At 29.7% G+C, this 16,454-nt stretch overlaps 1 protein-coding gene across 7 annotated transcripts in view; it reads left to right on the forward strand.

Annotated features, from left to right (window-relative positions):
* Positions 1-16,454, forward strand: part of LOC105218881 (venom metalloproteinase 3) — a 147,820-nt gene that overhangs the window by 106,254 nt on the left and 25,112 nt on the right. For all 7 annotated transcript variants that reach the window (XM_054234964.1, XM_054234965.1, XM_011194737.3 and 4 more), the window contains exons 6-8: positions 7,851-7,977; positions 8,744-8,991; positions 10,295-10,399. In XM_054234964.1, coding sequence (XP_054090939.1) covers positions 7,851-7,977; positions 8,744-8,991; positions 10,295-10,399 — 480 coding nt within the window. The remainder of the gene's footprint in view (positions 1-7,850; positions 7,978-8,743; positions 8,992-10,294; positions 10,400-16,454) is intronic.

The following is a 16,454-nucleotide window of genomic DNA, read 5'->3' on the forward strand; positions in this document are numbered from 1 at the left end:
GTTTTTTGCTTTCAATTTTCTTATTTTTATTAAATAAAAAAATATTTTAAAATTTTGAATTTTTTTTGTAACATTTTTCAATCATTTATTTTAAAATATTTTTTTTTTAATTTTCAATCTATTTTTGGTTTTTAACTATTTTTTAAATTAATTTAATTTTTTTAACATTCTTAATAAATATTATTTTTTAATATCTTATTTTTTATTTTTCAAAAAACAATTTTTTTTTAATTAAAATTAAAATTAATTTAATTTTAATTCTTTTTTTATTTTTTTTTTAATATTTTTTTTTTGCTCTTTTTTCAACTCCAACCTTATTTTATTAGTCAACAAAAATCATAAAAAAAAATTTCAAAAAAAACATAAACTTACAATAACATGGCAACCTTGACCAAGTACTACATGTGTAGTTCAACATAAGACATGTGTCGGCTTGTTAGCCAAATTTTTGCAGCAAAGCCTACAGCTTACATACTAAAATACATCAGTTAATCGCTATAAACAACACTGTACGCAACAGCTGCCCGCCCAGCGCTTTGTATGCGCACATCTTTGCAACTCCTCAAAAACTTGCCTATCTATCAATGTATCAATGTGTTGCGTGGCTAATCGTTGATCGATAGTTAAACTCAATTTTATTGCGAGCTTTTATTGAACTTGTTATTTTTCTTTTGATATTTTGTTTAAATTTTTTTATTGCAAACCAGCCGTTTTAATTTTTTTTGTCGTTTTTTTTCTATAAAAAATGTTATATCTGCCTTTCATACTCTTCTTCACTTCATGCTAATAAATTTGCGCACATTTTTTATTATTTTTCCAAAAAATCCAGCGCAGTAGCTATGATAGATTTGTTGCTGCCAAATTGAGTTTTTGATTAATATTATATTTCTTTTGGCACGCATTAGCAGTGACTGTAATTAGCGGATTTGCATAATTTGAATTTATGGTAGCCAATAGTGTTAGTTCGTTTTTGTTTTTCATTTTTGTAAAGTAGCCTAAAATTGGCATGCACACATGAATAATGATTTCTGCATTTTAAATTGGCTTATCACGCAATTTTTTATAAAACTTTTAAATTTGCTTCACTTTAATATGCAAACAAGGTCACTGAAAAAACTCTTGCATTGTCCCAAAAACATCAGAAGGGATGAGATGATTAATGTACTGCGAATAAAATTGGCTTAGAAATACTCGTATATATATACAATATATAAGGACCATCATGATGGTGTGTTGCTCAAAAAGTCGCATTTTTCGCTGTCCCAAAATATTTATAACTGCTCTAGCAGTTAATTAAACAATTTTAAACTACTAGAATAATTCCAATAAGTAGTAATTAGGCCATATTAATAATTTTACTATGTCCCAAAAAGGTATGTTTGTCCCAAAAATGTTTTTCTGTCCCAATACTATCAACCAAACAGTATGAAATTACCAGGACAATTTAAATATGTAATCATTACTTATTCTTTACTGTCCCAAAAAGCTTTATTTGTCCCAAAAATTATTTTTAGTCGCTAAACTGGTGAAATATGTAATACTTTTATTCTCCCAAAAAATTTCGTTTGTCCCAAAAATATTTTTGGTCGTTAAATCACTTTTGATGTATTAAAGTTTCACAATTATGATTTTTGATTTGTTTGTGAAGGTAAGAAAACTGCAAAAAAGTTTCAAATTGGAGAATGCTGCACTTATATTAGAGTGAATATTTAAAAATAATTTTTGTTTGAAAATCCATGTTTGACTATCTATACTTTTTTTATTTTCAGTGCAAAAAACAATATTCTATAAAATTTGTTCACAAATTCCAGTTTGAATTTTGTTTAAAGTAAACTTAAAGTTTAGTCATTGAACTAAATATGTTTATAAATACCAGCATTTCAAACAAATCGATATAGTTAAGCAACAAACTTGACTGAGTTACATAATTTAAAGGTTAAAAAGTCTATATTCTTATAGCACTCGTTATAAACGCATTGATCCGCATTCAACACTTAAAGTTTAATGAATTCATTGAACTCTGCTTCTTCTTAACCAACGCTGACCTTAATTCATTAATCAAAAGGTTAAATATTGCCGCTTTTTATGACGTTGAACTCGACAATAATAGCTCAGCTTCACTAAATAAATGCAACTGTAACATTTTGTGCGTCTCAACCACAAAAGGATTATAATAATTCCATTATAGCCACACAATTTTCCAACATAAATTTTGAAAATACTTCAGCGCGCTAATGAATTAATTAATGTGTTTCTTAATTAATTACTTCGCATATAAATTTTCTGTTTCTGTGACTTGTTTACGATTTTGTACAGCTAACTGCACTGCTTTTTGACTTAATTGTACAGCCCAATGTCGGCGGAAAGACAAAATGAAGTATGTATTTCAGTGATTTGCTTAGATTTTTGATTTTTAATTCACAATGGCTAAGTGTGCTGCTCTTGTTGAATACATTGGTTGAGTTTTTTTCAAGCTACAGTGTGATATTACTGAATTATTTATAACTCAGGAACATACTGATACCCAAAAAAATTTTTATTTTGTGAATTATTAGATATAGCAATAATAACATTTTTTCTAAACAAATTTCTAAATAAAATTTTTTGGGCAAAAAAAAAATTTTTAGGCCAATTTTAAAATTTTTGGCACGGTTAAAAAATTTTGGGACAAAAAATATATGCTTTTGGCAAATTAATGTGTATGAAATGGCATGCAATTGTAGCGAATTAGCCTTTTGGGACAGTGGAAAATTTTTGGTACAAATAGTAGAGCGACTTTTTAAAGAAATTTACATATTTGTATTTGACATTTGTTAGAAAAACTGTAATGAACTCATTTTATTTGTGTCCCAAATTTTTTTTATTTTTTTTTTGCATTAAATTTTGTAATTTCATAACTCCTTACATATATTAATGACAAAATATTTATTTTTTACATCAGTTGCTTCATAAATATTTTTAAAGCATTTAAATTATTTTCAAAAAAAAATTTCAGCCGTCATCAACGCTTTAACATTTTGTAATTGAATTTACCAACTTGCCAGAAAATCCTATAACCAACTGCATTAACGCCTTTCAATTTATACTAATGTAAATAAACACAAACCAAAAAAGTAATAATAATACTTAAATTGGTTTGTCTTAAAAAACTCAATACCCAATAACGCCTCCAGAAATTCTTAAAACACTCGAGTAAAAGCAACATGCTTAAATCCTATAACTAGTCGTGTCCCAATTTGTATTGAGCATTTAAAAGCTGTTGAATTTTAATTAAAGCCTTAAGCCGCTGTAAAGTAATTTGTTTTGTCAACAAATGACAGCTGTAAGCTGTATGAATGTTCAGTATATCGACACCAAAATATTAAAAACAAATAAAAAAAATGTAATAAAAATAAAATAATATAACAAAGTTATTAAAAAATATTAAAAAAAAAATTAAAATAATTAGTTAAAAACAAATAACAAAAAATTTGAATATTAAAAAAAACTTATTAAAACAATATTTTTTGTAGGTGGTGGAATTTTAAATTTTCTGAAGTTTCAACTTCATATAATTTTGTTTACTTTAATTTCTCTTCGACGCTTTATCGCCTCCAATTGTTTTTTCAAATTTTTTTTGTCTTTTATTTGATTTGCCAACTCCTTTAACCAGTATCAACAAAAGGTGCATGTCAACCAGCCCAGTCTGACTGCTTGACCACTTGAAAATGGACATATTTGAAAATAAAAGAAAAAATAAATAAAAAAATTTGATGACTGGACTTATTCGAAAATATTCAAATTTTATTGATTTTTATTATAAATTTTTTTTTTTATTTTTTTCAATTTGTTGCTTAATTTTTTTTTTAATATTTTTTAAAATTATTTTTTTTATACATATATTTTTTATTTATTTTATAATTATATTTTAATTTTTTCTGCTTTTTCGAAACCATTTGCCTGTCTGTCTGCCGCCTGCTTGGTCAACAAGCGCTTAGACAAATAGGCCACCGACGCCACCTTCAACTAGCTTTCGAACGAGCGAAAACTTGTGTGACACCAAAGCCAATAAATTATTATGCGACACTGGATTTCCATTACATTTTCTGCATTTTTTTGCACCGAAAATATTTTCCGCATTACTTTGTGCAAAAGTCTAATTTATTAAATTCACTTTTCGCTAGCTGGCTGGCTGGCGACTCAGGGCGTGTCGTTGCAATCAACAAGCTGCAGTGCTGCGGCACTCAGCAGTGTGTTTAGTTAGCATTCTTAAAGGCTTTCAGCAGTTTTTGTTGTTGACATTTTTTGCTGCATTTTAGTCTTAAGTTAAGTCGGTTTCAAAGGCATGCGGCAGGCGTTTGCTATGCGGCGCAAGCATAAATTACACTTTATTATGCCGACAATACAGTGACTGTCAAATTGTGTATATCAATGTGGTTGTTTGACTAAAAGGTAAAGGAATTTTTTCTTAACAAAAACATTTTATTGTTTTTGTTTTTTTTTTATTTTAATTTTTTCTTATATTTTTTTATTCAGTTTTTACTCTTACCAAACACATATCTTTTGCCCACAAACCCTACTTATCGTGTTCGTGTTCGTGTCTGAAGTCTTTTGTTGCCTCATATATACAGACATATGTATGTTGTTGTCGTAACAGTCCAATCGACAATAGGCGTTGTCGCAGGCGTATGTTCATGTCATTGTAATGTATCGTTTCGCAAATACTTTCTGACAGTTGATAATTTGTGCAGTTTTCCAGTTGGTTTTTAAGCTTTTACAAATGTCTTTTACTTTGTTTTGGCTTTTAATACAAGTACATTTTGCTCTTACTGCTTATACTGACAGCGAGTTTGTTGCTTAAGTCTTTTGTATGACAGTAGTAAATTTGTCAAATTTATAATATCGAATATTTTACGAAAGAATTTATGATAAATGGAGTACTAAATTAAAATTTAAAAAAATTTACAAAATAAATTTAAAAATAAAATTTTTTTAAATTAAAAAATAAAATAAAATTGTTTTAAATCTTCCGAAATTTTAAATTTTGAAATTTTTTGGAATTTAAATTTTCTACTTTTAATAATTTTATTTAAAACAATCATAAAAGAATTTACCCAAAAAATTTAAAAATTATATAAACATTTTCCAAAATTTAAAAAATTGAATATTTTTGGAATGAAAATTTTGTCTATTTGTTCAGATGAAAAAAATTATTTAAATATTTTTTTTATAAAACCATTTTATAATTCAAGTTAAAATGTATACTTTTTTTGTTGTATATTTTTTTAATCTAACAAATATTTAAAAAATATTAAAATTCAAATAATTTAATAATTAAAAAAATCTAAAAATTAATTATATTTAAAAAAATTTGCAAGAGAAACAATCTGAAAAAAATAATTTCAAATTATTATTATTTTTTTTTATTAAACTATTTTTTCTCAAAATTTTAATATGTATGAGTGCGTATATCAAATTATGTAAATAATTATAATAATATAGTTTAAATTTTCAAATTTGATTTAAAAAAATCTAATTGTGTATTATTTATTTAATTAAATTTAAATTTTACAAATTTGGAATAATAATTTTTTTTAGATCGAAAAAATAATTAAAATTGTAAGAAATTTTACATTTATTTTGACACAAGTCAAGTTCAAGTTGAAGAGCACCCATGAAAAGAATGTAAAAAGTAAAAATATTAAAATTTCGTTTTCTGTAAAATTTAGTAGTTTTCAAAAAATAATAAAAACTTCGACGCCAAGTAAGACATAAAAGTCGCCATAAAAATCAAAAGTAATGCCAGAAAATGCTGACTCCAAAAAAAATGTCTACAATAATTGTATAATTCCGAAAAAAATGTCCGCTTTATGCTTCACCATCTGCCCATTTTGCACGGCAATGTAAATAAGGGACCGACCAGAAAATATTTATTTGCGCATTGTATTTCGCTATATAGTAAAAAATGACAAAATGCCAATTAAACGAAAATGTAGAAGTGCATGCTCATGCTACCATAAAAGTGTATGAATGTCGGCCTGCATGTGAGTGTGAGTGGGTGTGTGTGAATGCGGAAGGCAGCAAATTTAGAGTTCATTTGCCTTGCGCTGTGGTTGGGTGCGAAGTAGCGGCGCCATGATGCTGAGTAAGTGCGCTGGCATTTAAAGGAATTGTTGACAATAAAAATTATGTGACAACTGAGTATTTTGATTAAATTGGGAAAAAGAAAAATAAATTAAATTATTTAAAATTAACCTTATGGCTTAATACAGCGGTGGAGAATTTTTCGATTTTTCTTTTTGATATTCATTAAATCATTCAATTTTGTTTTCTAGATTTAAATTAACAATATTATTTAATTTTTATGAAAAACATTTTTTGTAAAAATAATAGTTTTTTAATTTTTTGTAAATAAATATTTTAATTAAGAAAAATTATTTTCAATACAATTTTATATTTTATTTTTTATAGTTTTTGTTTTTCATTTATACAATAATATTTTTTTTTATTTTTGATTTTTTTTTCACAATCCAAAAAAAAATATTTATTTCTCGAAAAATTTAAATAATATTTTTAACATCAAAAACTTTGAAAAAATTTTAATTCTCTTAAATAAAGGAAGATGTATAATTAAAAATAAAAAAAAATCAATAACTATTATTTTTGCCCATTCAATCACTCAAAAACTATCAACATCACGTATACGCCCAGGTCTACTTTTGTAATGACAGCAGCCAATATAATCAGTCAAATTGTATGCATAATACCAAATGTTTAACGGAACTAGTTTTCTGTGTTTTAAATGCCACACAATGCACGCGATGCAATCAATAATCGAGTTTTACTAATTTAAATTTATGTTTCTTCAAACAAAATGCCGCACAAATTCAGGGTTGAAATTCAATACTGACAATTTAATAACAGTTATCACGAACAGAGATGTCAGAAGAATGAAGAAACTGTAGTTGAGGCTGCGGCTGCTTTAACCAAAAATAATAATTTTATTAGCATTCTGAAATATAGTGTGTGCATATGTACATATTTATATATGTTAATGTGCATACAAAAATAAATTTAAAAAATAAAATGCAGCTATGCGTTTTCAAGGCGCACAAATTATATATTTCATGGTCAAGTTTAAATCATCTTTGAGACGACTATATTATGGAAAATAACTAGAATGGTTATGAAGAGGGAAATAATTGTCAGAGTTGAAAATAAAACAATTTTTCAAAAAAATTTGGAAAATATAATTATGAGGAAGTGGTAATAAAATATTTTTTTAAAAACAAAATACATCTTTAAAAACTCAAATTTCTGAAACAAATATTTTTTTTTTCATAAAAGATAAAAAAAATTCGACAAAATAAAAAGAAAGTTATAAGAAAATTTTTTTTTAATATTTAGAAAGATTTATATAAAAAGTTATAAAAATTTAAAGAATGAGACCAAAATAATTTCTCTATTTTGAATACTAAAAAAATAACGGAACTAAAGAAAACAAAATTTTTTTAAAAAAATTTAACTATAAAAATAATATTTAAAAATTATTTCAAAAAATTAAAATAAAATTATTTAAAAAATTTCACAATTTTAGTTTTTCCAAAAGGTATTAACGAAAAAAATAGGATAAAATATTTTCATTAATGTTTTCAGCAAAGTACAATAATATTTAAATTAAAAATTTAGAATAAAATTTTTCCAAAAATCAAAACTTCGATTAAAACAAAGTTTTGTAATTTTTTTTCAAAATTTATTTTAATAAAAAAAAATATAAAAAATATTAGCTTTTTATGTAGATTCAATTAAATATAATTTTTTTCCTAAAAATGCATATCACTAAACATTTTATTTTTTCATTCTGCTTACAGGAGGGCAGCATTGGTCATGAGATGGTGATAAAACCGCTGCCACATGAGCTGAGCCCCAATCCAGATGCCGCACATCACGTTGTCTATAAGCGTGAGGCACAACCGCTAGAGCATTTGAGCGACTTTGGTAAGTAAAGATAGTAGAAAATAAGCAGTGACAGAGAAAAAATTATAATAAAAAGTTAAGAAAAAATATTTTGCTTCACAATACAACAAATTTTTGTTAAAACTTTTCTCATTTCTGTCTGTGCGAATTTTAATATTCCAATATTCGAACAGTCACTGATTTCATAGATTACAAGCCACTATGCTTCAAGCAACCTTCAATAAGCATGTTGGAGCATGTAAATTGCATTTTTATGACTCTCAAAATTAAAGTAAAAACGGTGACTATAAAATATATGGCAGCAATAATTAAAAAAACAAAATTTTTGGAATGCAATTTTTCCATTTATAAGTACGTGTGCTAATGAACTGCTAAAATTTTTATGAACATCATAATCACCAATAACTGCAAGCTGCAAAAAAATATTATCTTTAAGCAAGATTTTTTACATTTAAAATTTCAGTAATGTTTTTAATCGCTTCTTAACTGTTATTATTATAGTTCGCATTAAAAGTTCGACTACCGAAAATGCGGAAATTTACGAAAATTAATTTAGTCATCACAAAATTTCGGGGCAGTGAACTACAATGTAAAGTGTAGCTTTAACGGAAATGCCCGCAATTCTTACATCCAACAAGCTGGTTGTTATAATTAATTAAAAATATCAAGCTATCTCGCACTTTTGATTAAATCTAAACTGCACGTAGTGGCAACGTAATTAACCTTTAAGCCACAAAATTTATATTTTTTGTGACAACCAAATTTATTTGTTTCACTTTCCTTGCAGCTTTCATGGAACCCGATGATTTGGCTACCAGCGAGAAGTTGGAACGTTTACAACAACATCGTCAACGACGCGCTGCGCCAGCCGATGATGACGATGAGGCAGCATTAGAGGAAGTCGATGGTGAATTGGATTCAGCGGAAGCGCGGTTTTCACGTAACAGACGTCAATTGCCCTATATTATCTATCCTGAGGTGTTGGTGATCATCGATTATGATGGTTATCGGTTACATGGCGGTGACAATGCGCAAGTAAGTTGAAGGAAATTTGAAATGATTAACTTACACAAATATATTTATAAGGTATAGTGAAAAGAAATCCATTACTTTGGCATTAAATTCAGGGTTATATTTATTTATTTGGAATGATCCCATTTTGGCCAAATATACACCGTTTTGTTCGAGAACTTATCGCCATTTAGAAGGTAGTTTTACTCTCATACAAGCTCGACCCTATTGGCCAAAGTTGCGGCTTTTCGATTTTTACAAGCTTCTTTTGACGAGAATTTTTCACCAGCAAAATCATTGGCCATAGACCGGGACAGATAGTAATCGCTTGGTGCCTGGTCCGGACTATAAGTCATATGAAAGATGCATATGAAACTCCCAACCAAGCTCAGGGAGCTTCAGCGACTCACTACCGAAGTGTGAGGACCTGGTATGTCCTGATGGGACACAATTCGTCTACTATTGGCCACATCTGTCCACTTCTGTGTGAATGCCTCTTTCAGACGGTTCAATTGTTGATACTACAGTTCCAAATTAAGATTTTAGTCATAGGGGGTCAGCTTATAGTAAATGATTACCTGTCGATCCCAAAACACATAGCAAATCCGTCCTGTCAATCCTGAAAACTCTCAAACCAATTTGATAAGCCTACGAGCATTTTATTTACATGCCCAGAACTATCCCAGACTATCTGATTACTAGTACAAAATATGAACCGTTCGCTGACAAAATTTACCGTTATGCATTCCTTACCAACCATTTCAATTATGCCGTCACTCCTAATATCACACGTTATTCTTACACCTCTAGACTGCGTCTCACAGTACATTTTGCGCCATTATTTTTGATAACATCAAATTCTGCGTACATAATCATTTAATCAGCTGCTTCGGCACATACCACACAATTTATTACTTTGCGCTTCGGCGGCATTTCATCAACTCACTCATTCTGAGTTTTATGCTATAAATTTTGCTGCGTTAACTCCCACAGACAAATCTTACATTATCACCTTTTCATAAATCAAAGCTGGCTAGCAACTGTCGACAGCTTGTCAGGCAGTCAACTGCAGCGAGTCGCGCACGCATTCCAATCGTATGAAGATATCAGCGGCGGACAGCAAAGGAGGGATTTGTGTTCTTTATTTCATGTTTAGCGGCAGATTCTCAATCTTAAAGTACATGCTATTTGTAGAATTATTATTTTGCAGCATAATTTAGCATTGCTTTCTTTTTTATAATTTTTGTTCAGCTATTTAGCTAGGTGCAGCATTCATATCTTTGTTATTAACTTTTTTCTTTTTATTTCTTTCATTTTATTTCATCAGGTGAAGCGTTACTTTGTTTCGTTCTGGAATGGCGTTGATTTGCGCTATCGTTTGCTGAAAGGTCCAAGAATACGCATCAGTATTGCTGGCATCATTATTTCGAGGGTGAGTACGAACTAGAAGTCCAAAAAAATATATAATAGTAGAATTTAGTCACGATTTCAGTGAATTGCAGTTATTAATAATATTGTTAAATTTTCAACGGAGTTAATCAAGCGTAATTGTTTTCAGAAATATAAAATATTTTTTATTTTTGACACTATGTGTACAGTAATAATACGTTATGTAAAACTTCAAGTATAATTGAGGATATACTAATCCCTTAGTTTCAGTATTCTGTGACTTAAGAAGACTTCATAAGACTTAATAAGATTTAATTGGCTTTAATAGCCTTTTCGCACAAGAATTAATTGATCAATTAACCGTTCTTTGCTCGATTAAAGCACTGATTTAGATCAATTTACCATACAAAGAAAAATCATATTTTACTACATTAAATTCTAATCGAATGCAAATCGATTAAGGGAAACTTCCCAAATTCTTGTGAACAGCAAAAAACAAAAATATATAACAGCTGATCCTTATCGAGTAGACAGTGCGAAGTGTCAAAATTGGTTTCTCAATAATAATTATAAATTAATTTAGCTTATTTTTTAGATTTTTGAATAGTATAGACCATACTATAAACTACTTTTGAAAGTCAGGATACCGTTTATTCTGAATACGGATCAGTTTTTAATACACACTGTCATCATATGTGACTTTTACAAGGTCATTTGAAAGGTCTTAAAAAATCCATTTCCATTCTTTATAGAACTTGCAACTGGAAATTGCAATTCCGACACTCTGTTTTTGAACTGAAAACTGTAAATACTATAAGCTACTAGCTCAATAACTTCAATTGTTTACACTTTCCGACCGCAACACTGCCACTATTGAGCTACAATTAAGTTCGCCATTGTGTATTAAGACAATTTATCGTTTGTATAAGCAAATTAATGTAGAAATAATTTAATATAAAAATCATAAATTTCACGGCATTTATTGTTTTTTTTTTTTCATTCCAATACTTATTTATGTGCGTTCAAATTACGAATTATGAGTTAACAACTTATGTGCCACTTAGCAAACAAAAAATTGAAACCACGAAATAAGTAACTACTGCGCAAAAGCCAAAAAAAAACTGAAAGTATTAAGTCTTTAATTCAAGTGCTTACAAATTGTATTCTGCAAACAATCCGATAACATTGGCGCTCTGTTTCAATTAACAATTGTTTTGTTTGATTTATGTTGCGATAACATTAGCAAACGATAACGGGTATAATGCGCTGTTTACACGATATGTTTTAAGTCAAATATTTTCATATAATTTATTTGAAGAAAATAATATTATTTAATCAAAAATGGCGAACAAATTACCGTTATATGCTTAACATTTTTACTTGTTGGGACTTGTTCGTATTTATTTGAATTTTTATTTGTTTTTCTAAATGGGTTATTATACGCCCTTTAGCTGTCACTTAAAGTGCAGTTTTACAGACACTAATCTCTTTATTGGCTAGTAAATTTAATAATAATAATTAGTCAATTTGTTACCTAATCAAAGAAAACCTATGTCTATATGTTGATCGAGATATATTGATTAAACCATATTAAGGAATCGTAAAAAATATTCAACTTTATTATCGTTGTTTTCCGAACCACCATATCTACCAATTTATCAACGCTAGATAGTTTTGAAAACTAATTTTACCGCAACTTTGATACGATTATTTCTTGATTAAACGTCCCGCTGTCAATTAGAAGTTGTCAGCTCTTAAATATTATGCAAATATTATGACTACTGGTCTAAAATCTAAATAACTATCTAATATTTACTATAAAACTATTGAAATTCTCTCTAAAAGTAGTGTTCCACTTGTTCAGTGTACGAAAATCACATTTACTACAGTTAATTTTTTTTATACTAGAACTAAATCAAAATACAAAAATAAAATTTTAAATAAGTTCTTAAAAGTACAAAAATCATGTGGCAGCTGTATTCACAAGCTGCTTACCTTCCAAACGATTTTCGAAACACTGTTTGAATGAATGAGTGACAACATTTGTACGAGTATATCAGCTTTATTTATCTATATCGTACACATTTTGTATTTGCATGTAAATTTTTTATTTTTGATTTATTAGCATGATTGTTGGTACGCATTTATGCGTTGGACATTGAACAAATGGTTTGACGCGTGTGATTGCAACACACACGGCGGCGCGTTAATGTCGATAACTCGTTTAAAAGTCCAACTAAAGGTGATTTTTTTCTACGAATTTTATGCTTGTTGAGCTATATGTATATACATATATGCTTTTTAAAAAGTATTTTTAATTAATTGCAATTGTTGTATAATGGCTTACGCCCATTAAATCACTTTTCTGTTCTGAAAAGTTGTACGCATGCGTAAACTCAGTATTACTAGACACTACTGCCACTGAAAAATCGTTGTTCTGACCAAAATTAATTACGCATGTAATTATTAAGTGCATGTTTTTGCAGCTGCTTATAGTAATTTCATTTAGTTTAAACATTCTTTTCGTATAATTTTATGTAATTAAATGTTGAGTAACGATTTTTATTTTTTTTTTCTCGAATAGAATCAAGAACGGAAATTCTAATATTTAAGAGCTACTTACATTCCATTTGACTACTAGTGGCTCTATTAGCTATTAATTGCTAACATAATGACTTAAATTAAGCTTTAATGAGTTGAGAAAGTGTCTTAGTTTCGCCCATTAAACTTTTTTTGCACTCAATATACTATTTTATGAATAAATTCTGAAAAATAGTTTACATTTGCATTCAAAAATATCTTTAAATGAAGTGTTCCACTTGTTCAGTGTACGAAAATCGCTTCTTAATGGTCAAATTTTTAGTGTTACACTTGTTCAATTACAGATTGTAATTGTTTGGTCATAATTTGCCTCGTTTAACTATTTTCCAGAGTAAATATAATCTAGTTTAAAGTTTTTTTAAGGAATATGAACTTCTGATCACTCTACAATTTGGACAGTATTTAGAAAATATTTCGGAATTTTCTAAATCAAATTTAATTTAATATACATATATCGGCCATTAGTGCTCTTTAACGTTATATAACTATTGGAATATCTCTCTAAAATTAGTATTCCTCTTTTTCAAGGTACGAAAATCCCGTTTTCATTAAAATGTTTACTGTTTCACTTGTTCAAATTGCTGAAAGTGATACAAATTATAATATAATAATATTAATTTAACTGTTTCATTAGTACATTTTAACTTAAAATTTCGTAACCCACTCCATTAGTTCAACTTCTACAGTTCTTCATCTCCCCACTACATTAATTACCCCAAAGTAAATATCGAATTCAAGCAAGCATGTCCATAAATCAAACAGTCTTTAAGATCATTAAACAAATCAACTTTCAGCGATTGCTTAATGCATTGGGGACGCTCAATCAAAATGTCGATTTGTCAACTGTAAATTGCGTAATACGCGACATTACTAAATATGGCTAATTTGCAATGCCTCTCTGATTTCTATATAGCTGCAACAGCCAAATGAAGACACAATTAAACGCAAGTGATGGTAAAATATATTTACAAAAAACAAAAAAATACTAAAAAAAACAGCAACATTATTTGAAGGTCATCGCAAAACAGCCGCGGCGGCCAAGCAGAGTAGCGCATCACTCTCGCTTGCAACTTGGTCACGCTCGCTTGACTGGGCCACCTACTTAAGACGCAATGTTGTTAACATTCGCCTTTATTGCACGCACGCACACTCTAACACACTTGCAATGGCCGATAAATCTTGCTAGAAGATGCGCAACTGTACAATTTACGCAAAACGTCAAAGTAACCGCCAGGTGGTCCAACTTGGTTGTTAGTTAGTACTTGATGTAGTGATGAGTAGGCACATTTTCAACTGTCTATTAAAACATGAATTGCGAAAATTCTAGCCGCTGTCGTCAAGCAATAAAAAAGTTGTAAAAACTATAATTTATAAGAATTGAAAAAATTAATGTGCCAGTTTTGCAGTTTCTAGGCGTCTAGACGCTTAGCAGTTTCACAATTTGCTAAGCAACTTCATATCAACTTGCTGTTTTTTGTAAAAATCTATATCTAGGAAATTATTTAAAGGCTTTTGCAAAAAAAATTTCTTAAAATTGGTTCTGTTCATATTTTTTAAATATTTTTTTTATACTGACACCCAGTAGTTAGCAGCTGTTTTATTGCTATGCGCTGCTGGCGGTTCGTAATTAATACACGCATAAAGCAATTAAGAACATGCGTGATTGCGCTTAAGTTGTTGTCATTAATTTGTTGTTTTTTTTTCTTAAATTTTATTTTAACTGTTTTAAACTCAAACAGGTCAATTCACAATTTTTTAATTACTGTAAGCGAGCTTTATATTTTGGAGTTGTTTTTTGATAAGGCTGTTGCTAAGCGCAGTGTGTTGAGATCTTTCATAGTACAAATTCTTTGTCTCCTGAAATAACCACTTCATGTGCCATGTCATAGTTTCCTTTAGTTGAAGATCTTAATGTTCTTCCAAACTTGTTTTAAGCGGTTACATAGGTTTCGCCCAGGAAATATAGCATATTTTAAATATATTTTCTATAATATATAAAATTAAATATTATTATAGTTCAAACTTTTTGTTGCTTTAAAGAATTCAGAGTTGTTGTAGAATCAGAAAAATAAAAAATATATATTGTTTGAAGTCATGAATTCCACGCACCCTCTAATAGCAAAACGGTAATCTTTATTACTTTCGGTGAAATCGAGTTACCAGCAATAGTTAAAGGTATATTCGGCAAAAACACAGATTCGGTGTTCAATACCAGTTTCAAACCTACAACGAATTAAATAATAGCGGTAGCTCATCGACAGTTTCCCCTAGCGCATTTTTGAATAGAGCTTAAAATATATTGAAACCGAACTAGCATCATTACTTGGCGGTCATAATGTAAAGGTTAAAGACGTGCAATCTTAGTTTCTAAATAACAGCGAGGAAATTAAAAACGTTGGCCCCTCGACAGTCTTCTGAGCGCATTCTTCTTCTTCTTCTTCTTGACTAGACACCGCTTACGCGGTTATAGCCGAGTCCAAAACAGCGCGCCACGTCTCCCTCCTTCTGGCAGTTTGGCGCAAAATGGTTATACCAAGCGAAGCCAGGTCCCTCTCCACCTGGTCCTTCCATCGGAGTGGAGGTCTCCCTCTTCCTCGGCTTCCACCAGCGGGTACTGCATCGAATACTTTCAGAGCTGGAGCACTTTCATCCATTCGAACAACATGATCTAGCCAGCGTAGCCGCTGTCTTTTTACTCGCTGAACAATGTCTATGTCGTCGTAAAACTCATACAGCTCATCGTTCCATCGTCTGCGGTATTCGCCGTTGCCACTGTTTAAGGGACCATAAATCTTCCGCAAAACCTTTCTCTCGAAAACTCCTTGTGCCGTCTCATCGGATGTTGACATCGTCCACGCTTCTGCACCGTAAAGTAAGACCGGAATGATGAGAGTCTTGTAGAGTTTGGTTTTTGTTCGTCGAGAGAGAACTTTACTTTTCAATTGCCTACTTAGTCCATAGTTGCACCTGTTGGCAAGAGAGATTCTGCGTTGGATTTCCAGGCTGACGTTGTTATTGCTGTTAATGCTGGTTCCCAGGTAGATGAAATTATCTACAACTTCAAAGTTATGACTGTTAACAGTGACGTGGGAGCCAAGACGCGAATGCGCTGACTGTTTGTTTGACGACAGGCGATATTTCGTCTTGTCCTCGTTAACCACCAGACCCATACGCGGGTGTTGTTTCCAATGATATCGATCAATTCAATTATACAAAACCGGAGTACAATCATAGTTTCTGAGCATGAACGAAAGAACTTAAACCGATCCGCATAAAATCCATCAAAGGTTCATTTTTTCGAGCAAATGATCCTAATAAAATTCATCAATGGTTTGGAAGCTTAAAACTTGTAGGATCCATCACTTGCCAATTTTAAATCATGATACACACTATATAAAGAAATGAGATATGTGTATTATAGAACATAAATGGTACTTTCCAATTTTTCATACGATAATGATAGATGTTGTGGATCAGATAGCGGTATTCCGAATATC

Source organism: Zeugodacus cucurbitae, chromosome 6 (genome assembly GCF_028554725.1).
Source record: "Zeugodacus cucurbitae isolate PBARC_wt_2022May chromosome 6, idZeuCucr1.2, whole genome shotgun sequence".
In the NCBI taxonomy this organism is placed as follows: domain Eukaryota; kingdom Metazoa; phylum Arthropoda; class Insecta; order Diptera; family Tephritidae; genus Zeugodacus; species Zeugodacus cucurbitae.